A 22,158-nucleotide genomic window follows, 5' to 3' on the forward strand; every position below is an offset into this window, starting at 1 on the left:
TCACACTGGGTGTAATATGACAATATTGTGTATAATGTTATTAGTCTATGTTGCTAAATTGGAAATTGCATCTAGTTCTAGACTGATTGCAAGCTGTATTTCTAAATGAACATGAAGCTTCAGTCGGGTCAAAGTTTTCAGGTGGAGTCAGTCAGAAATGATTCACTGTTTGATGAACAAACAAAACGGTGAAAGTTGAGAGGAGTTTTCTCAATAATAAACAGGACAAGTCTTGCTGTAAATTTGTTCAAATATTGGTTATTAGAGCTAGCCTCTCCACTGTAGCCTATATCATTTATCAGAGCAGGTTGTGTTTGCATGAGTTTTGCACATTCTAGTGGGTATTTCTTTGCTTATTGGCTCTGCCACGTTAGTTGTGTATTAGCTGAACAGCTATTAGCAGGCCTTGCTTGCTCTCTAAGGGTTTACCTGCATGCTTCCTCTACATGCTGTTTGTGCTTTGCATCTAACCCACTGCTTTGCATTCAAGCCACAACATTTTCTCCAAATAGGTTTCGGTTTTGTGAAATGAAGGTCTTAAATTGAGGTCCCCATGAGGAAACAAGCATATAAATCATACAGAATGAGGTTTTTTTATTTATTTTTTTTTTTTTTTATGTACAGTTTTCTGTGACGGGTCGGCTTAGTCTAAGAGGAGAGAATATACAGTTTGTACAGGATAAAAATCATTACGTCTATGGAAAGTCCCCGCAAAGATAGTGAACCAGACGTGTGTGTTTGTGTGTGTGTGTGTGTGTGTGTGTGTGTGTGTGCATTGCATAACAGTGTATGTCAGCGTGTTCTCGTTTATTTTGTTTATCTTTTTCCGAAACCTCTATGAGGTATATCCCATGGGACAACTAACCCCGGTCTCCGCTTTAGCCCCAGTCTATATCTCACCACGGCAACGGATATCTGTTTTTCGTTCATCACTTTCGGTTCTGACTCAGTGAAACCAGCTGATCTGATCCGCCCATAACTGCGAGAAACGAAACTAGACCAGCATAAAAGACACTGACAGATGGAAGACGCACTAATACTGAAAACATCAGAACCAGGTGAGTGCTTCAAGTTCAGATCATATTAGATAAGATTCGCTTTGTTTATACTATTGTGTATATGTTATATCTATTGTCATTTGCTGCCGGCCGCTAATTTCTTCGTTTCAAAGAGAATAGTTTTAGCCTGTTGTGTTTTAGCCTGTTCATTTCCGGTAGTTGACAAGTACGCAGTCATTTCATTTTAAATGTATTATTTGATTTTTTTTTTTCGCGAGTAATACTCATTCTACAACATAAAAAAGTAAAATTTTAATAAAGCATTTGAGAAAATTATATTTATAAAAGCATATTATTATGTTAGCATCTCTCTCTCTCTCTCTCTCTCTCTCTCTCTCTCTCTCTCTCTCTCTCTCTCTCTCTCTCTCTCTCTCTCTCTTTCTATAGATAGATAGATAGATAGATAGATAGATAGATAGATAGATAGATAGATATACACGTGTTATATTAGGTTCTGTAGTCTAAATACAGGTTAGTTACCTTAGCGAGAAATGAAACTGATATAAATAATTGATCAGATTCAGACATCAGCAAAGCTCACTAAAAGCAAGATTTCAGAGATTAGTCATGTTAGTCACGTGTGTGTGTGTGTGTCTTGAATGAGAGAGAAATGATGATGATGATGATAATTATTGTTTCTCAGATCACAACTGAAATTCTCAAAACTGCTTGTTTAACCACATCCTCTTGTCACTTTTGGCACATCATAAAAGCAAATTCTTTAACAAGTTGCCAGTGCTTAGGCACATTCATCTGCTGTTTCCTGCATGATCAATTGCGATGTGTAATATAGATAAAAAAAAATGTATATATTTATATGCCATATAGTTTGAATCAGGAAATACTGACAGACAATGCACTTATTGACAACATGAAAAAGCATTTTGATATCTTATTTGTGAACAATGACACAAGGACTTTTAATTCTGATGCATGCACTGATCACATTCATATTTACTTTTGAGAGATTAACTAAGGATTTTGAGCAAGTTAGTTTTCGCGGGTGATCCATTGTATGGTGCTGTTTGTACAAATTGTTTCAAGAAATGCACTTATTGGGAGACTCATGCATTTTTGCTTAAAGACGAAGAACCAACTCTATGTATGTTCTGCGAGACCCCACTTTCCACTTTCCCATTTTCTTCTTGATTATTTCTATTTTCTGTATAATCTATAGGTATAATCGCCTTGCAGAGATATTAACAGCTATATAATGGTCAATCCAAGAGGAGGAGGACAACAAAGAGGAAGAGGAGGCTTCAGTGGCCCTCAAAGAAGAGGTATAGATCTTTACATTCCCTCGTTTTAAATTGTCAATATACAGTGCCAAGCCAAAAAAAAAAAAGCTGCTGTTTGGATTTACACAAGCAAATGCTTAAGAGTCAATGATTAGCTCATTATTGCAGTGATTATTTTGTTCCTAGCATGTTATATGTTTGGCAACAGTTCTTCTAACCCTAATTGTTGGAGTGTGTAGCTTTTCATTTCTTAAACAACCATGTAGGAAGACACATCATGGCCATATTCCAGGATGACAATGTCAAGATTCATTAGACTCAAACTGTGAAAGAATGGTTTGAGGGAGCATGAAGGTTTTGATCAAAAATTGATGCACCTCTTGATGGAAATAACATCACAACATTTATTTCCAGCAAGAGGTGCAAGTCTTGTACTGGCAATGCAAGAGTCCAGCAGTCTGTAAAGTCTCCTCCAGCACATCCCAAACACTTTCAATGAATATAAGATCTGTGCCAATTCATGTGTGAAAATGATTCTTCATGCTCTTCCCAACCATTCTTTCACAATCTGAGCCTGATGAATCTTAGCATTATCATCCTGGAATATGGCCATGATGTGTCTTCCTACATGTTTGTTTAAGAAATGAAAAGCTACACACTCTATCAATTAGGGTTAGAAGTACATATAACATGCTAAAAACGTAATAATCTCTGCAATAATGATTCAATCATTGACTCTTAAGTGTTTGCCTATTTAAATCCAAACGGCGACTTTTCTGGGGTCATTGTACATCCTCATTAATTATACACCATCATTTTATTTTAACAGATGGTTCTGTGCCTGGTCAAAGACAAGCAAGTAGGTCTCCCAATCGAACCAGAGGAAGAGGAGGTGGCCGAGGCGAGGGAGGAGGAAGAGGAGGAGGAAGAGGAGATGGAAGAGGTCGAGGAGATGGAAGAGGAGGTGGCCGAGGCGAGGGAGGAGGAAGAGGAGGAGGAAGAGGAGGAGATGGAAGAGGTCGAGGACCGTGGAGAGGAGAAAACCAACCACATCCCCACCGCCTCCCTGTGATAAGGGGACGCCCACCAAATGCATCTTCACCATTACGAGCATTTGGGAGACCTGTTAATGGGTTCACTCATCAAACTCTTCTCAATCCCTATCCTTTTCCGGCTCCTGTGAACCACCCTGAAGACACACGCCACCAACGAGCCAGTAGAAGCATGACTGACTTAAGAGCCAGTCCACAAGGTGAAGAACCTCAAAGAGGAAGAGAAGAAGCTATGAGAGGTAGAGGGGGTTTTGGGAGAGGGAGAGGAAGAGGAAGAGGGAGAGACGGCACACCTGATGTACGCAAACTGGGGTATAAAACGCTCGAAGGTCTACTGGAGAAAGAAGCGTCCGAGGTGGCCATCACCCTTTCATCTAGCAGTGGTCTTAAGAATCTGCTCGAGGAAGATCCAATGAGAAGCGACTTGGTGCAGCTGATCTGTCAGGTTCTCTGCAAGGCCTTCCAGTCTCGAATCGACCGCAAGAACGTCATGCATTTGGCTCGCATCTTCAAGGACTCGCCGTTTTTCCGTAACATCTTGCCCTATCATGTGACTGGAATGATGTCAGATCACATGCAAGCTCGAAGGGATCAGTATCCCCAACATTTGAGCAACATCATCAACCTTCTCTCCGATGTTCTCAACATGTTTCCACACAGCTCTGTCCAATCTGTGTCAATGTTGGTGGCTCTTCTGAAACCAACCGTCAACCAGTTGCGTGCCTCTGGTGTGGATATTCTCGACAGCACTGATGAGGACTTGGAGAGGGTGCAGGGTATGGTGGACCATCTCCAAGAGAAATCAAGGGAAGGCACCTTGCGGACAGATAACTACTCCTTCCTAGCAGCTGATGAAGATGCTCCACCTGGGGAGGAAGACTTCAGGACGATGAGCATCTATCCAACCTATGATGAGTTCCACTTAGACGAGAGGCCTTTCCTGAGACCCAACATAATGTCTCAAAGCTTCCCTAATGCTCGCATCTATCTGGACACACACTTCCGACTTCTGCGTGAAGATTTCGTGAGGCCACTGCGAGAGGGCGTCAAGGAGATCCTGAGGATCGAGCGCGATGGAAACATTGATGGGGTACAAAAGAAGCGTTTTGATGATATCAGAGTCTACACTGACACCCGATTGATGTTGCCGCTCTGCACATCAACGGGAATCTCCTACAAAGTGCAGTTTGACCCACGGCCTCTTAAGGTAGTGACGAGCTTCTTTTCTATTGTATTCTTTTCAAACAAGTATTCATTACTTCAATGAGCTCATTATTTCTGCCTTAAAGGGGGGGTGAAATGCTCATTTTCACTCAATATCCTGTTAACCTTGAGTACCTATAGAGTAGTATTGCATCGTTCATATCTCCAAAAAGTCTTTAGTTTTATTATATTTATAAGTGAAAGATAGACTGTACCGAGTCTTTCCGGAAAAAAACGAGCGGCTGGAGGCGGGCCGTGTGGGCGATGTGCTAAAGCTGTGCTAACGCGCCGAGCTAACAACACACAGATACATTTGTTCAACAGTTTTACTCACCGCCTGCGGTTCCAACGCACGACTGCGGACCTTTATCATTGTGACTGCTCGATCCTTAAAGGGTTACTTCAGGATTTAGCATTAAGCTTTGTATTAGTAGAAAACCTGTAGTATTTTCGAATTACCATGCTTTCCCCCCTCATATCCCCCTGAGACGAGAGATTTATGTATTTTTTGTCTGGGAAAAATCCTCCGATGACGCAAAAATCGTCATTTTGCGTCATCGGAGGATTTTCTGTCCAGAGGCTAAAGACTACAGCCAGTAGATGGCGTTGTTCCGCATGTTTTCAACCCGCCCATACAGGGTGGGATCTCATTTACAGAATGTACACAGTATCAGCCGTCTTTCTTTGGAAGCTAAGCTACAATGCTCTTGTTCTGTGGAGAAAGCTGAATGATAGGAGAAAGCTGAGTAAGTAGGGGTTACCATCTTCCTTTTTCCGGACTTGTCCGGCGGGCGAGACTGTTAAAAATGTCCAGGATTCGGCTTTTGCGTTCTGCGGTGCCATTCATTGTTTACATGCACACCTCTCGTTTCAATCTAACTGAATTAATTCCGATCTGTGAATCTGACTGTAGTGTTTACATGAACGCTAAACAAGTGATCGGTTGATGTGCGCTTTACCCTTGCTAAGAAAATTCCCGCTCCTCTGTGAGAGATGCGAGACCCGGCGCGTCTCAGTAATGAAGCCACCGGCCTCGCGCCGTTCTCCCGCAGCCGTCAGCCTCGTCCTGCTCGCCACAGTAAACATGATGAATGGCGACTGTAGAACGCAAAAGCCGAATCCCGGACATTTTGGGTCTCTAAATCCCTGGCAAACTCATCACTTACTTAGGCTAGCCTTGTTGTTTTCAACTGCGCTCTGTAACCGGTAGGCGTGGCCTCCTAAGGCAGCGAAGCAAGTGCATTCTGGGAGTTGTTGTCTTTCATCCACATAAGCCAAAAATACATTTTCTGTCTTTTCTCAGTCTAGAAAGCTCCAAATTCAAAAATTTCTCCACATTTCTTCTACTTAAATGACCTATTTTAAATACACATTCATCTTCCCAGAGGTGAAGTATCCCTTTAAGCATTAGACGATCTGCAAATCCGTCGATCTGGGCTTTGTTTATAAAACAATCATCGTCGAAATGCAGGGAAACAGTCTTGCTCAACTCGTTTTTGTCCCGGAAAAACAAACTGCATCCACTATTCCCTTAACGCTGGGTTCTTTGGGAATCTGTGCAGGTTTGTCTTGCCCTGGCAACCAAAAACCCACTTCTTTGGTGACACTGACTTCCCTAAAGCCGAGCAGAGCGCTTAGATGAGGTACTGATTTCGCTCTCTTGCTCTGGTCTACGAGTGCGCGCGCGCCCGCGATCTTACCGGAGAAGTGCCCTTAGGACCCGTATAAGGAAATTCCGTTACATCTGACGTCACACATGCCCATACTCGAAAAAAACTTTCCGAAACTTGTGACAAACCGGAAGGACAATTTTTGGCACAGAAATACTCCTTCAAACGTACAATTTAATTTTTGAAACTTTGTCCATGTTTAGCATGGGAATCCAACTCTTTAACAGTGTAAAAAACTCAGTATGCATGAAATAGCATTTCACCCCCCCTTTAGATTATTACATTGTTTAAAGGAACACTCCACCGTTTTTTTAAATAGGGCTTGTTCACCTTCTTTCCTACATTTAGATAGGTGGGCAAATGCATTTTTGTCTCAGTGCATGTTGTGTTTTAGTTTGACAGGGTCGGCGCTAGCTTAGCTTAGCATAATGAATGGAATCCTTTGTTTCTAGCTAGCATGTCCTGAGTAAAAGTAATAAAAAAACAAAAACAAAAAACACCTAATTACTTCTTGTGGCCTGCGTATTCACAACGAGTACAAATAGCGATGCAGACTAACACTAGGCGATTTCCTAGGCAGATATTGACTTGTATATTAAGGACTATTTTAGGGGGAAGTACAGGCGAAGCACTGCTACTTGGGCATGATATCTCTGCGCCCAAGTAGCAGTGCTTCGCCTGTGCTTCCCCCTAATATAGTCCCAAGTCAATATCTGCCTAGGAAATCGCCTAGTGTTAATCTGCATCGCTATTTGTACCTGTTGTGAATACGCAGGCCACAAGAAGTAATTAGGTTTTTTTTTTGTTTTTTTTATTACTTTTACTCAGGACATGCTAGTTGGAAACAAAGGATTCCATTCATTATGCTAAGCTAAGCTAGCGCCGACCCTGTCAAACTAAAACAATGCATGCACTGAGACAAAAATGCATTTGCCCACGTATCTAAATGTAGGAAAGAAGGTGAACAAGCCCTATTTAAAAAAACGGTGGAGTGTTCCTTTAAATTAATACATTTTTCGCTAACTGTGATTTTGTATGTTAGATAACTTAGACAGTTACCTTTGATAATAGAACACTCTAAATTGTAATGTGATCTCATGCATTTTCTGTAAAGCTGCTTTGAAACGATGTGTATTGTGAAAAGCGCTATACAATTAAATGTGAATTGAATTGAATATTGTCCGAGAGAACTTAATGTCCTCTGTAATCCTAATCACGTTCTCTCACCATTGTTCCTTCTAACAGTTTGTTATTACGTTGCAACTTCTCTTACAGTTTGTCCGGTGGGAAAATTCCAAACGTCTTATTTACGGATCCCTTGTGTGTCTCTCCATGGACAACTTCGAAACCTTCCTGTTTGCCACTGTGGCCGATCGGGACCCAAAGTTTCTAAGGCATGGACTGGTGAATCTCTCTTTTACTTCTGAAAGCAGGGCCAGAATGGCCACGGTTCAGCCCTCAGACTCCTTCCTGATGGTCGAGACCACGGCTTACTTTGAGGCCTACCGATACGTCCTAGAAGGTCTCCAGGAGGAAGACGAAAATGATGTTCCCTTTCAAAGGTATGCAGGTTTGAAGTGTACGGCTTGTCTTCTTGTGCAAAACTCTTGGGTGGTTGCTGTTTGGTTTGTAAGGTGTTCTGAATGGTTTTTAGAGTGTTGTTTTGTGGTTTCTAGGGTGTTCTGGAAGTTTCTAGGTGGTTTCAAGTCAAAAGAGCTCACTGACAAGTAGGGGTGTGCAATATACTGTATATCGTCTACGATAATATCGTGATTGTTATTTTAACGATGTGCGATCTGACATTGAGTATGTCCCTCATTTTACAAAAACACATTTAGAGAGCGCATGCATACACTACGTGATGTAGTCTAGTAGGTTAGACTAGTGCGCTTGAGCATTTAAAGTGCAAGTCTATTAAAATGCATTTTGAACACCCCTAATATTCAAGATAAGGGGCAAAAAAACCTCTGTATGTCTTTTTCTTCTCTCCAAAATCAGCATGAATATTACAAATGTGATATTGACTTTATACAACAGTTCAATAAACAAAAAGTTTATATTAAGTGACTTACATTTTAGACTCAATATTGCCTGCTTTGGCTTTATTTTGCCAACAAAAATAATTCCAAAAAAGCCACAGGACTGTTTTGCATCTCTGAGGAACACAAAGCGATGTTTCTTTACTGAATGGATGAACCGTTTGAATGAACGATTCAATGACTCACTCATTAAGACAGTCAAATGCTTTGTTCCTGAATGAATCAGTCGTTTAAATGAATCAGTTCAATCTCATTGACTCACTCATTAACAGTGACTTTCTGCCATCTACTCGCTGGTTTTAATTTCACAATTCAAGCATCTTTTCAATTAAAAATATCAATATTCAACATTTTATGTTTAAAATATCAAAACATTATTTCTGCATTTGTAACTGCAGGCTAAATGCATTCATGTCCCTCTGAACTGCTTTAAACGGTCTTTATAAATGCATCTTAATGCCACTTCAGATGCAGCTTCTGTGTTTCCTCTGCATTGCAAAGATGAATTTTGTTGATACTGATTTAATTTGGTTGATAAAAGCCCTATTGTGTCTTATTATTACAATTGAATTAGATTAAATGTAAGAATTTGACACAAAAGATGATGCATACCTTTAATTAAGTTGAAGAAAATGGCTTTATAGATATAAAGATATAAATCAATTTAAACTTATTGGAAAATATCATTTCTGTCACTGCTGCGTACTGACCACCACACAGAATATGAAGAATATCAAACATTTTAGGAGTCAGCTGTCAACGACAGTCCTAAAGATGCACAACAAACACTCGCAGCAAAATATCGTCAAATTATTGTTATCGATGATATCCCAGAAAATATTGAGATCGCACACCCCTACAGCCAAGTCATATTATTATGGGTTCCAGGTCTGAACAAAAGTAATAGTGTTGCTTGACTTGGTAAACACCACACATTTTTTAATTTTTAATGTTGGTAATGTAAACGTGTGTTGTTTTAGGTACATAGTGGAGTGCAACACAAATGTAGATCCTCCAGCTTATCTTCAGGTGGAGGGAAGGTCATACGATCTGTCGTGCATTGCGGCAGAAGGACAGAAGATCCCACCCTTCAACCCCCTGACCCAACACGCCTGGCCCGATGAGGAAACAATGGGTCTCGATGAAAGCCAACTTCAAGCACTGAAACTGGCCTTAACCAGTGAACTGACCATCATACAGGGACCGCCAGGCACAGGTGACTGTTTTAACCAATGCTGGTCTGATTACTCTTGAGGTCAAGTTGCATATGCACACAAAAAAGTACATTTTAACGTTATAGATGCAACCTATTTCTGAGCTACACATATATCTGCTAACGGTTTTGAAGATCCTGTTTGTTTTCTTCTTTGCAGGGAAGACTCATGTTGGACTAAAGATTGCTCAGGCTTTGCTAGAGAATCATGAGGCCTGGTCACGGGGTTGCCCTATGCTGGTGGTCTGCTATACCAATCATGCTCTTGACCAGTTTCTAGAAGGTAACATTTTCTTGATATGGTATTTATAAGAGCGTGATTTTTGGGTGATAGCATGGACAAAAACTTGATTTGAGATCTCTCTGTTGTTTCTTTGAGCCAACTATTAGATTAAATGGAAAGTTCTTCTTCTCAGAAGTGATTTTTTGTTTTAAGCTTTTAAACTTTAATGGCTACTCCAGTCCAGAGAGTTCAAACTAACACAGCAAAAGTGTGAACAGTAAAACTCTACAGCTTCATGTATGACATTATGAGATATTTCACAACTTGTGTCCCAGGCATCCATGGCTTCTTAAAGAAGGGCATTGTAAGAGTTGGAGGACGGAGTAACAGTGAAACTCTCAAGAGTTTCGGTCTGAGGGAGCTCACCCGGGGTCCAAACTTCCGGAAAAGTTTGCCACCGCACCTGAGGAAAGCCCATCATGAGGTGAGCCGCCTATCATGGACAAAACTCCTATTTCATTGTGACGTTTCTGTGTTTTCTTAATTATTTTATTGCATTATACTGGCCCCTTATTTCTTAGGACTGTCAGTATAATAAACATAATTGCTTTATTTTATTATAGTAGTCTATTATTTCTTAGGACTGTCAGTATAATAAAAATAATTGCTTTATTTTATTTTATCATACTAGTCTATTATTTCTTAGGACTGTCAGTAGAATAAAAATAATTATTTTATTCTATTTTATTAATTTATTTTATTATTAGTCTATTTTTTATTGGGACTGTAAGAAGAATAAAAATAATTGCTTTATTTTATTACAGCAGTCTATTATTTAAAAGGACTGTCAGTAGAATAGAAATATTTTATTTTAATTTATTTTATCATATTAGTCTATTATTTCTTAGGACTGTCTGTAGAATAAAAATAATTTTGTTTTTTAATGTTGCTGTAAACACTTAAGGTTGAATTATATATTTTTTTAAACGAGAATTGTTTTTAGATATTTACATAAACTGTTCCTAAAGAACAATCATGTCTCATTAATAATCAAATTAATGGCATGTTTAATTTGATAATTAAATTAAATGTGTGGCTGTGCTGTCATGCATGTGCATAACTTGTATTATAATATGCAAATTTGTTAGGGTGTTTTTATTTCTTACATATTCCAAAAGTTATCTGAAAACAATTATGTGCCATTGTGTCTCATAATATATGAATGATATTTCTAATGAGTTGTGCTGTGTGTGCTCAGATCTACACACAGATGGAGGTGGCAGAGGAGGTCTTAAAGATACAGACGGCTCAGCTCGAGTGCAGTTTGCGTGGCGTTCTCAAAGAAGACTTTCTGGAAAGATACATCTCACCTAAGCACTGGGACAGTCTGTGTCTACAACCAGTGAGTCTGTCTGCACACACACACACACACACACACACACACACACACACACACACACACACACACACACACACACACACACACACACACACACACACACACACACACAGGGGCTGAAACTAGCTCAGCTGCCAAACATGCCATCCATATATACTTTATACAGAAGCAATTCTGGACCCTGCTTAACCCTGTAATGTCTACTGTGTCATATTAATAGCCAATTTCTAAGGCTTCTAAATGATCAAAACTTTGCTGTAAAACCTGTTGCACACAATCTACTACAGTCCTTCTGTCGTCTGATTGATCGTTTAGCCAGTAAAAATCCTTTTAGTATAATTGTACAAATGTCCTTCAGCTCATGCTGTGAAATCTTGACAGATTTTTATAAAGTAAACGTAAGATTAACTTTTAAATTGTTAGTAATATTTCAAGATGAACACTTACTGGACTGAATTGCAACATGATTTTACATGATTATCCATACATCATTTATTATAAAAATCATGAGTATCAAATAAGATCATCAGGCTTTTGAAGAACGTTATCATTGTATTGCATTGCATTATGTTTTAAAACTACAGAGCTTTGATCATAAACAGCATTTAAATATCATCTTACTAAGACTATTGGCAGATAGTAGAAGACTAATATTAATGTATTAGAAGACTAATATTATTGGTAGATATAGAGTGATGACTGATATTTATATCCTTTTATGTAAGTAGTCTGCTATACTGTTAGAAATATCTATTAGAATTTCATCTTTTTGTCTTAAATAAATATCTGCATCTGCATTGCATATTTTTGCTCAGTTTGGGCCTCTGAATAAATGTTAAGAAAATTTGAATGTTTTGTCTTAAGGTTCAATAAACTGTTCCATATAAAAAATATCAGATTTTTTTACTTATTTCTTATGTTAGGCTTTACAGGCTTAAACATCAAGCCATGAATCATGTGACTTGTAATATGTACATATGTAATTTTCATAATGTCTGTGTTAGGTGTATGATGGCTTTGAGAGCGTGGGGAAGAAGAAGCCTTCAATGATAGCAGAGTGGCTCGGCATCGGCTCCAATATTTTCTTGCAGGGGCCACACCTAACATTTGGAGGAGGTGAGACTCTAACAGACCAAACACAACGTCGACAAAAATTGATCTTTTCATATTATATATGAGGTCAAATAAATCACCACATGCTTTTTTTTAATAAAGGAATGGCTTTTCAATGGCATTTTCTTCAGTCTTTAATGCACAATGAGTTCCCCTCACCACTGAGATGCAGTATTTATTATTATTTGGTACTAAATGCAAAAACTGCCAATTTTTTCAATTGTACACTTTGTTCAACATGTATTGGCATGAAATAGACATTGATTATACAGCTCATCGTGGCCCTCTGCTGGTTAAACGCTTGCCATCAGATTTCACAGATGAGAGGATCTCGGATTTCATGACTAAGCACATCTACATCTTTTTATTTCTGCATGCTGATAAAGCACAAAATATTTGGGATCAGGACACATAACAGATTTGTTATCGTTTAACTACTTGTAATGTTTTACGGGTGTAACACTTTACAATAAGGTTCATTAGTTAACATTAGTCATTAGTTAGCATGAACTAATAATGAACTGCACTTATACAGCATTTAGTAATCTTTGTTAATGTTAACTTCAACATTTACCAATACTGTATTCAAATCGTGTTATCATTAGTCAATGCACTGTGAACTAACATGCACAAAAAATGAACAGCTGTATTTTTATTATCTAACATTAACAAAGATTTATAAACACTGTAACAAATGTATTGCTCATGGTTAGTGCATGTTAGTTAATGTTAACTAATGAACCTTATTGTTAAAGTGTTACCATTTTAAGCAACATCCATAAACAGTCATTTATTACAGAAACATATTCTATCTGTATAGTAACCATGGTAAATTTCAGAGGAAACCGAACTTTTCAAATCTGAAGATATTAAGTTTCTGTAATACAACTCCAAGCTCTCTCTTTCTTCCTCAGAGGCGGCAGATGAAAACGAGGCACAACTGGGGGACGAGGAGCTGATAGATATAGAAGAAGAGGCCGAACTGATCCAGGCAGAGAGGATATTGGTGGATTCAGATCATCGGGATAAAGACCACCAGAAACAGAAACGGGATGAGAAAAGCATCGCTGACATGGCTGACTCGATGTTGTCTTTGAACCTGAATGATACTGAACCTCTACCAGACCCGAGTCACTTCCAGAGCCAGGCTCAGGCTGAGGAATGGCAGGTATATGAATATTCATGCATTATTGATAACACTTTACAACATGGTTCATTAGTTAACATTAGTTAACATAAACTAAGAATGAACAATACTTCTTCAGCATTTATTAATCTTAGTAAATATCAATTTCAACATTTACTAATACGTTATTAAAATCAAAGGTTGTATTTGTTAACATTAGTTAATGCTGTGAACTAACATGCACAGCTGTATTTTTATTAACTAACATTAACAAAGATGAATAAATACTGTAACAAATGTATTGATCATTGTTAGTTCATGTTAGTTAACACATTAACTAATGTTAACTAATGAACCTTATTGTAAAGTGTTACTGCATTAATCATTTATATCATATTATATTCAATATTATTTTTTATTTAATAATTTAAGCCATGCGTGTGTGTATTCAACATTTTCTACAAATACTTATTGTAAATGTATGAAAAAATTTGAATTTCGTGCAAAAGTTCATTTATTTCAGTAATTCACCTTAAAAGGTGAAACTAATATATTATATAGACTCATTACATGCAAAGTGAGATATTTCAAGCCTTTATTTGTTATAATTTTGATGATCATGGTTTACAGCTTATGAAAACCTTTTCACAAAATTCTGATTTTGAATTTTCATAAACTGTAAGCCATAATCATCAAAATTATAACAAATAAAGGCTTGAAATATCTCACTTTGCATGTAATGAGTCTATATAATATATTAGTTTCACCTTTTAAGTTGAATTATTGAAGTAAATGAACTTTTAATTGCACGATATTCTAATTTTTCGAGTTTCACCTGTATAGTACTATTCAGCATGTGTGTGTATGTGTGTTTTGATGACCTCAGTGCTACTGTTCTGTTCATGCGTGTTCAGGTGCAAGGCCACCAGAAGAAAAAAATGAAGCAAATGGTTCGAAAAGAGCTGAGGAAGACTTCAGCCATGAGTGAGGAGCAAGAAAGGCGAATCAGCGATGTGTGGAGCCTGGATCTGAAAGACAAATGGAGACTGTATCGGTAAGACACACACACACACACACACACACACACACACACACACACACACACACACACACACACACACTCCCTCCACGAGATGGCAGCATCTACCCACAAATCAGTGAAGGGAAGTTCGGATCATTTTTACTGACTCGGATCTTTGAATCTCCTTCAGTAAAATGAACAAATCTTTTTCCAAGTAATTTCGTTCATTTCAGCTGAATATAATTAAAATGTTACATGTTAATAACCAAATTCCCCAACATATCAACTTATGCAAACGTTGATCACATTTAGAATAAGAAAAAACTAATGCAGGCCAAGGCCAAATTATGAGAAAAAGAAATGATTCATCAATTGCTTAGCTGGGTCTTCAGGCTAAGCACTCTGTTAGTTTATCCCTCCTCTCCTCCCGATCCGAGTTGTTCTTTTGTCAATTCACATAGGCTGAAGAGAAATGATTAGTTCACCTCCTGGGTCTTCGGGTGTGAGCCGTTCGTTCATCACGAGTTATGGAAAAGAGCCATCATGACAGAAATGACCGACTCAGATCCGAAGACTCATGAGTTGAACCAATCATTTCTGTTTCCGGTACAGACTGCAGTGCCTTAAGGCAGGGTCTATTTCTGCAGATATATTTGTCTATATTCGTCCCTGAAAAAGGGAAACCAGCACTGTAGGCGGCAGATACACACCGTAAACAAAACAGCACGTGCTCACCGGTTTGAATATCTATCATGCTGATCACTTTCTTTATTCCACTCGGCTCATGTTATTATTAAAATATTCACCCAGGAACACTCAGGTGTGACGTAAAATTAGAAACCCATCACTACCACAAATTTGTTTAAGGTGCACCAGTGAACTAACATCTTAATCTAAGATTCAAATGCCTGGTTTCACAGACAGGGCTTAGATTAAGCCAGGATTAGGTTTTACGGCCCTATCTTGCACCCAGCGCAATTGACTTTGTTCACCGACGCATGTATCATTCCTATTTTGCACCCGACGCACAGCGGACTCTTCCCTCCACAGACGCACGTCGATAAATTAGGGAATGAACTTGCGCTCCCGGGGGCGGTTCAGCGAAAAGAGGAGGCGTGTTCTGGTGCAAACGTTCCCTGGTGCTATTTTGCAGTTTCAGAAAACAATTCCTCCACTGACCAGGAGAAACCTAAAGTCAGTGGCACGTTCATATGCTATTTTAAGGGCGCATGCTTGGCCATAATGTAGCGTGTGCACAACACACATACACTTTGCTTCTCTCATCTACACAGACGCAGTAGTTCACATTTTTGCAAACCATACATAATTACAAGGAAAAATATTCCACCTGAGGGAAATCATTGTGGTGTCCATGAAGATGTGAAAAAATAGGCATAAATCTAGCTTACACATTTACCCAAATTATTATACGCCTGTTTAACCGAAGCTAATTTGTGTGTGTTTCTCCATCCCCAATGTCACTTCTCTGTGTTTTACGGCCCTGACGAGAACGTCGGTCTCCTCGGCTGTGAACCGCTCCTGGCAAATCCGCCGTTATAATAGCAATCCGCCATGGAACAAGCGCGCCTGCTCTTAAAGGGAATGTGAGATGTCGCTCTGATTGGTATATTTCACGTTACGCCCAAACCACACCTATGAGTAATGAAGCGACTTCAGACCAACTCATTTTAGATTTGCGTCGGGCGCAAAAGTAATTTATCCCGCCGGTATGATAGCAACAACTCCCAAGACCCACCCACAAAGTTACTTGCGTTTCGCGCTTGATGCGTTTCAGATCGTTAAAATAGGGCCCTTAGTGTCAATTAGGCATTTACTGTAAGTAGCATTTCAGTGCCATTGTTTTGTCTCACGATGCACACCAGTATTGTTTCTTTCTACGTTTACAAAAGCTACTTAAATGCCCTAATTGAACTAATGCCTAATCCTGGCTTAATCTAAGCCCTGTCTGTGAAACCGGGCCTTTGTCAGTTAACTTGTTTTCAGTTAAAACAGCTCAAACATGCATTTTAGTCAGGGACTAGCTTAAGCCTTGTCTATGAAACCAGTGGAAAATAAATTCATGGTATAACAACTTCGTTTCCTCCTTCAGTCTTTGGGTTTTGCGCTATCGGACTGAACTTCGCACCAAAACCCTGAACGCTGAGCAGGTCTATCAGGACGCAGCGGAGCGTCTGAATGAAATCCGCCGTCGTGAGGATCTGTGTGTGTTGCAGCAGGCTCTGGTCGTGGGTATGACCACCACAGGAGCGGCTAAATACAGACAGGCTCTTCAGGAGCTGCGGCCCAGACTGGTGATCGTGGAGGAGGCGGCGGAGGTGTTGGAGGCGCACACCATCACCACCCTCAGCAAAGCCTGCCAGCACCTCATACTGATCGGAGATCACCAGCAGGTACACACCACTTGATAAATTTCTGGGACTATAAATAAATCAGGAAATATTCTGGGCCAAATGAGGCCCAGCAAAATATAAATGCAATAACTGAATGATTATCAGGAATCTCTTTACCAAAAAATATATATTTTGACGCACTCCCCAGAGAACCTCATAAAGTAATGTTGGTAACACTTTACAATAAGGTCACATTTGTTAACATTAGTTAGTGTATTAACTAACATTAACTAACAATGAGCAATACATTTGTAACATCCAGCATTGTAATCCAGCTGTTCATTGTTTGTTCATGTTAGTTCACAGTGCATTAATTAATGTTAGCAAATACAACCTTTGATTTTAATAATGTATTAGTAAATGTTGAAATAAACATTAACTAAGATTAATAAATGCTGTAGAAGTATTGTTCATTCTTAGTTCATGTTAATTAAAGTAGTTTACTAACGTTAACTAATAAAACCTTTTTGTAAGTGTTATTAATCTAAACAGTTAGGCCTGGTTTCACACACAGGTCTTAGATTAAGCCAGTTCAATAATGAATGTCATGTCAATATTTAATAAACATGCCGTAGAAGAAAAAAAAAACATTACTGGTGTGCATTTAGAGAGAAAACAAAGGCACTGACATATTTTAAAGATATGTCAGTGGAAGTTGCTTTCAATTAAAACAGCTCAAACCTGCATTTTAGTCTGGGACTAGACTCCCGGAATATCCGGAGTTAATGTAAACAGTGAATTCTTCTGTAGTAATAACCAAAATGCTAATTCTTTCTGTATTTGAACCTGCACAGCTGAGGCCTAGCGCAACAGTGTACGATCTTGCCAAGAATTTCAATCTGGAAGTGTCGATGTTTGAGAGGCTTGTCAGAGTGAACTTCCCGTTTGTGCGCCTCAACTACCAGGTTAGTTACTATAAAACCACATCAGCCACTGGGTTACATATTCACAGATGTCAATAATTCCTCAAGTGAATCATGCGCTAAAACAACAATCCTGTTCTTTATATTTTGTTTGTTTCTAGCATCGCATGAGGCCAAGCATCGCTCGCCTATTGACTCCTCATATCTATGAAACTCTGGAAAACCACCCCTCTGTGCTGGAGTATGACAATGTCAAGGTAAGGAATATAAGTGAACATAATTACACAACCTTAGATGCTCACTGTCATTATTTATACTTATCACAATTATTTGGCTATTACTCAAATTAATCTACTTGACACCTGTATCTTTGGGTCTGCAGGGGCTTCTGACAAATCTCTTTTTTGTGGAACATTCTCAACACGAGGAAGAGATTAAGGACGGACGGAGTCACCAGAATCCTCATGAAGCTCGTTTTGTTGTTGAGCTTTGCCGGTACTTGCTTAACCAGGAATACAAACCTTCCCAGATTACCATTCTCACAACCTACACCGGACAACTTCACTGTCTGCGTAAGCTCATGCCCTCTCCAGAATTCACTGGCGTCAAAGTCCATGTCGTTGACAAATACCAAGGGGAGGAGAATGATATCATCATATTGTCTCTGGTGCGCAGCAACCGTCAGGGGAGGGTCGGCTTCCTGAACATATCAAACCGAGTCTGTGTCGCTCTCTCTCGTGCTAAGATGGGTCTTTATTGTATTGGGGATATGGACATGCTTAGCTCGGTTAAACTGTGGAGCAACATCATTCACACTCTGAAAGAGCAGGATCAAGTGGGTGCCGCTTTGACGTTGAGCTGTCAGAACCATCCGGAGAAACGGATCCAGGCTTCATGCGGGAATGACTTCAAAGGTGCCCCTGAGGGTGGTTGCGATCAGCCCTGCGAGTACCGCCTGGATTGTGGCCACGTGTGCACCCGTATGTGCCACCCATACGATGCTGAGCACAAGAAATACAAGTGCATGAAAGACTGTCCAAAGGTGATGTGTAAACTGGGCCACAAATGCATGAAACGCTGTTACCAAGAGTGCGGTAAATGCCGGGTACCCGTAGACAAGATAATACCATCATGCCTGCACAATCAAATGGTGCCCTGCCACCAAGACCCTGAAACATTTGCGTGTCAAGAGCATTGCCAAAAGACCCTCTCATGCGGCCATCCATGCAAGTCGACTTGTGGAGACTCCTGCACCTCTCAGTGCATGGCAAGAGTTCAGATGCAGCTAAAATGTGGACACATCCAAGAAGAACCATGCTATATTTCCAGGGACCCCAAAAAGAAGCCAATCTGCAGAACGAAATGTGGCACCACCTTGAAATGTGGCCACCCTTGCCCAGGAACTTGCCATGGTTGCTGTCAAGGTCGCCTGCATAAAGGATGCACCCACAAATGCAGAGAAACCCTTGTGTGTTCTCATCCGTGTCGGGAACCCTGTGTCAGAGATTGTCCACCATGTTCCTCATTTTGCGAGAACCGTTGCGTCCACAGCAGCTGTAAGAAGACTTGTGGACAGTCTTGCACCCGCTGCATCGAACCCTGCGAATGGCAGTGCCCTCACTACAGCTGTACCAAGCTGTGTCACGAACCATGCGACCGGCCACCGTGTTTAGTTCCCTGTAACAAAAAATTAACCTGCGGACATCGTTGCATAGGCCTGTGTGGAGACCCTTGTCCCAATAAGTGTCGCGTTTGCAACAAGGAAGAGGTCACGGAGATCTTCTTCGGCAGTGAAGACGAACCGGATGCTTGTTTTATTCAGCTAGAAGATTGCAAGCACTTGTTTGAGACCAAAGGAATGGATCAATACATGAGTCTCGACGAAGACCAAGGTTCTGGATTGGATCAAAGGGCAATTAAACTCAAGGAATGTCCAAGGTGTCGCACTCCCATCCGTAGAAACCTTCGGTATGGCACTCACATCAACCGCAGCCTGGCAGCCATCGAGATGGTCAAGGAGAAGATCAATGGTGTGCCTGATATTATCAAGCAACAGCAGGAAGACCTAAGACTGCAACTGTCTGAGCAGAACAACTTGAAGAAGCATCTTCCCAAAGAGTTCGCCTCCCTTGATGAGAAGCTCAACACAAAGGACCTTTCATACCAACAACTTTGGCATCTCGAGAACTTGATGAGCTTCCTCGAGAGCATTGGGAAACTGAAAGAAATGACAGAACATATGACAATACCAGACAATATTAAGTTCTCCCGCAAAGTCGAAGAAGCGTTGAAATTTCTCATGGATCGAAGTCAGAGGTTTTTCGACCAGCAGGTTGCAGATCTCGAACGTGAATTGAAGAGACTCTCCTACCTGGCTGAGCTCAAAGTGCGGTGCAAGATGTCTCAAGTTAAACTTTCAGACGTTGTTCTTGCCACCGAGGTCCAACAGTTGAGAGAGATCCTGGAGGACACCTTGCCTTTCTCTGAGGGTCTAGAACGTACAGTCAAGAAAATGTTCACGGAGCTGGATGATAAACTACCACGCAGCGGCCTGGGGATCACTGACGAAGAGAGGGTGATGATACTCAAAGCCATCGGTTTGAAAAAAGGGCATTGGTACAAATGTCCCAATGGACACGTATATGCAATTGGTGATTGTGGGGGTGCTATGGTAGAAAGCAAATGTCCAGAATGCAACGCTGCTATTGGAGGTACTAATCACAATCTCCTTCAGGACAACGCTGTGGCGTCTGAGATGGATGGTGCAGAACATGCTGCCTGGTCAGATGCTGCCAACATGGCAAACTATAACCTGATGAACTTTGACGATTGAAATTCTTAAGCCCCTTTCACATAGAGATTCACATAGAAATATACTGATTATGTGTCCCGGGATCGTTTGATTTGATTTTGGTTCATTCATACTGCCGGTGGTTTTCTGGAATCTGGATGTGGCGTGTTTGCAAAAAACAATTTCGTCCTTCTTTTGTTCCTACGTGAACATTGATGTGCATTTAAAACCCCCGGTCAAAGAGTTGCACGATTACTACGTCATTGCGACGACTCACCCCTTAAGCCATTGGTCCTGCCTTTTATCAACACAGGGTCATTCCTGGACTGATCCTAGCAATGTTACTTGGTCCCCATTCCGGAATCAATCCTGGGATGTGTTTGCGTTCACACAGAAGGCACTATAGCAATTCTATGGCAATTTTCTGGGATCAACGCTCTGAGAAAGGGGCTATCGTTGTCTTCTGTGTGCAGATAGGTGTTGGGTTTTAATCCAGTAACACAAATCATGAAATGTGGTTTTTAACCAAGTAAGCAGGTTGCACCTTTTTTTCAGAGCAAATTGTAATTTAACAGTTAGCAAGAGAGTTTAAAGTTAACTTTTTCTCATGCTCGCCACTGAAGGGAGAATGATTGACGGATGCATTATTTCCTCACATTGATTTTGTGCCTGTGATGAATTATGTTTTTTTTTTTTTTTTCTTGTAGTAGGTATATTTGTTGTTGTTCTACTACTGTACGTGCAACTAGTCAATCCCTTGATGAAATGCTCCTTCCACTTGGTTATGATCCTCATATATTCATTTGGTGGAGAAAAACACTTTCAGCAAAAATTATGATGGCATATTTTCCATGAACAACGTTTCTTAGAAGATGCAAATAATTTCTTTAGATGACATGTCAGATTTAAAAAAAAGTGACATGAGAGTCAAAATCATTTTTACTGCCTTCTAATTGATGAGTAACTGTCTCATCAAAGCCTATTTTAACTCTCATTTCATGCGTAGTGAGTTGAACCAGGGTCCAGCTGCATAAACATAGCCACTATGTCTGAAGAACTAGCCTGAATCTATCTACCTACTGACAATTAAAGCTGACCTGTCTTAAATAAACAAATTAAGAGTAACTTGTAAGACTAGACTTTGCAGTTTATGCAACCGGCGACTGGTTAGAAATATTACGCTCTGTACATTTCAGTGCATCAGCTTTTGTTTTTATTTAATTAATTTTTTTTTTACAGTAAGTTAGTTTGTTTTAAGTGCAACATATTCATGCTCCTAATAAAGGAGGTCCGTGCATAGTCTTATAAAGCAGATTACCAGTAGATGCTGATTGGTTAATATGGTGTTCTAGGCCATGACTATAAATGTCCTGGATCCAGATGTGCTAACATACACAATGCTAACCAATGAAATTACCTGTAGCTTACATGCATGCTCACAGAAGAATAGCACTTAATCATAAATATGCTTAATAAAATCATGTTTTAATGAAAATGTGTGTATTTTTTATTAAATACTAACCATTTCATAAAAGCAATAAGGCACTTGAGGCCATGTTTTATTGTGAATACACCAAAATTCTCATGCTTTATTGCATGCTTTGAAGTTGTAAGTATGTCCTAAGCTTAATTTCACTAGGTGGCAGCAGTGTACTGGTCGACAACTTTTCCAGCTTGTGTTGGGACAAAGTCAGTATGCATTTGTGCTCTCCATAATGCAAGCTGTGGTTTCTCTCAT

General features: G+C 39.8%; 1 protein-coding gene across 1 annotated transcript; it reads left to right on the plus strand.

Annotated features, from left to right (window-relative positions):
• The first annotated feature begins 957 nt into the window (after window positions 1-957).
• On the plus strand, window positions 958-21,911 carry znfx1 (zinc finger, NFX1-type containing 1). Its single transcript, XM_081380881.1, has 15 exons — window positions 958-1,058; window positions 2,236-2,338; window positions 3,126-4,555; window positions 7,497-7,783; window positions 9,241-9,476; window positions 9,634-9,756; window positions 10,032-10,180; window positions 10,955-11,098; window positions 12,100-12,211; window positions 13,123-13,376; window positions 14,249-14,388; window positions 16,466-16,766; window positions 17,561-17,671; window positions 17,791-17,886; window positions 18,012-21,911. The coding sequence occupies exons 2-15, from the start codon at window positions 2,272-2,274 to the stop codon at window positions 20,460-20,462; spliced, it is 5,901 nt and encodes a 1,966-aa protein (XP_081237007.1). The 5' UTR covers window positions 958-1,058; window positions 2,236-2,271; the 3' UTR covers window positions 20,463-21,911.
• The last annotated feature ends 247 nt before the right edge of the window (window positions 21,912-22,158 follow it).

The sequence above is a fragment of the Scardinius erythrophthalmus genome (assembly GCF_964197995.2).
Source record: "Scardinius erythrophthalmus genome assembly, chromosome: 12".
NCBI classification, from domain to species: Eukaryota; Metazoa; Chordata; class Actinopteri; order Cypriniformes; family Leuciscidae; genus Scardinius; species Scardinius erythrophthalmus.

What these genes read in the sequence shown, in the direction of transcription:
- znfx1 (XM_081380881.1), top strand. Translation starts at nt 2,272, where the DNA reads ATGGTCAATCCAAGAGGAGGAGGACAACAAAGAGGAAGAGGAGGCTTC. An exon ending in ACAGTCTGTGTCTACAACCA is followed by an intron (nt 11,099 to 12,099) that starts GTGAGTCTGTCT and finishes TGTCTGTGTTAG; the next exon opens with GTGTATGATGGCTTTGAGAG. An exon ending in ACACCTAACATTTGGAGGAG is followed by an intron (nt 12,212 to 13,122) that starts GTGAGACTCTAA and finishes TTTCTTCCTCAG; the next exon opens with AGGCGGCAGATGAAAACGAG.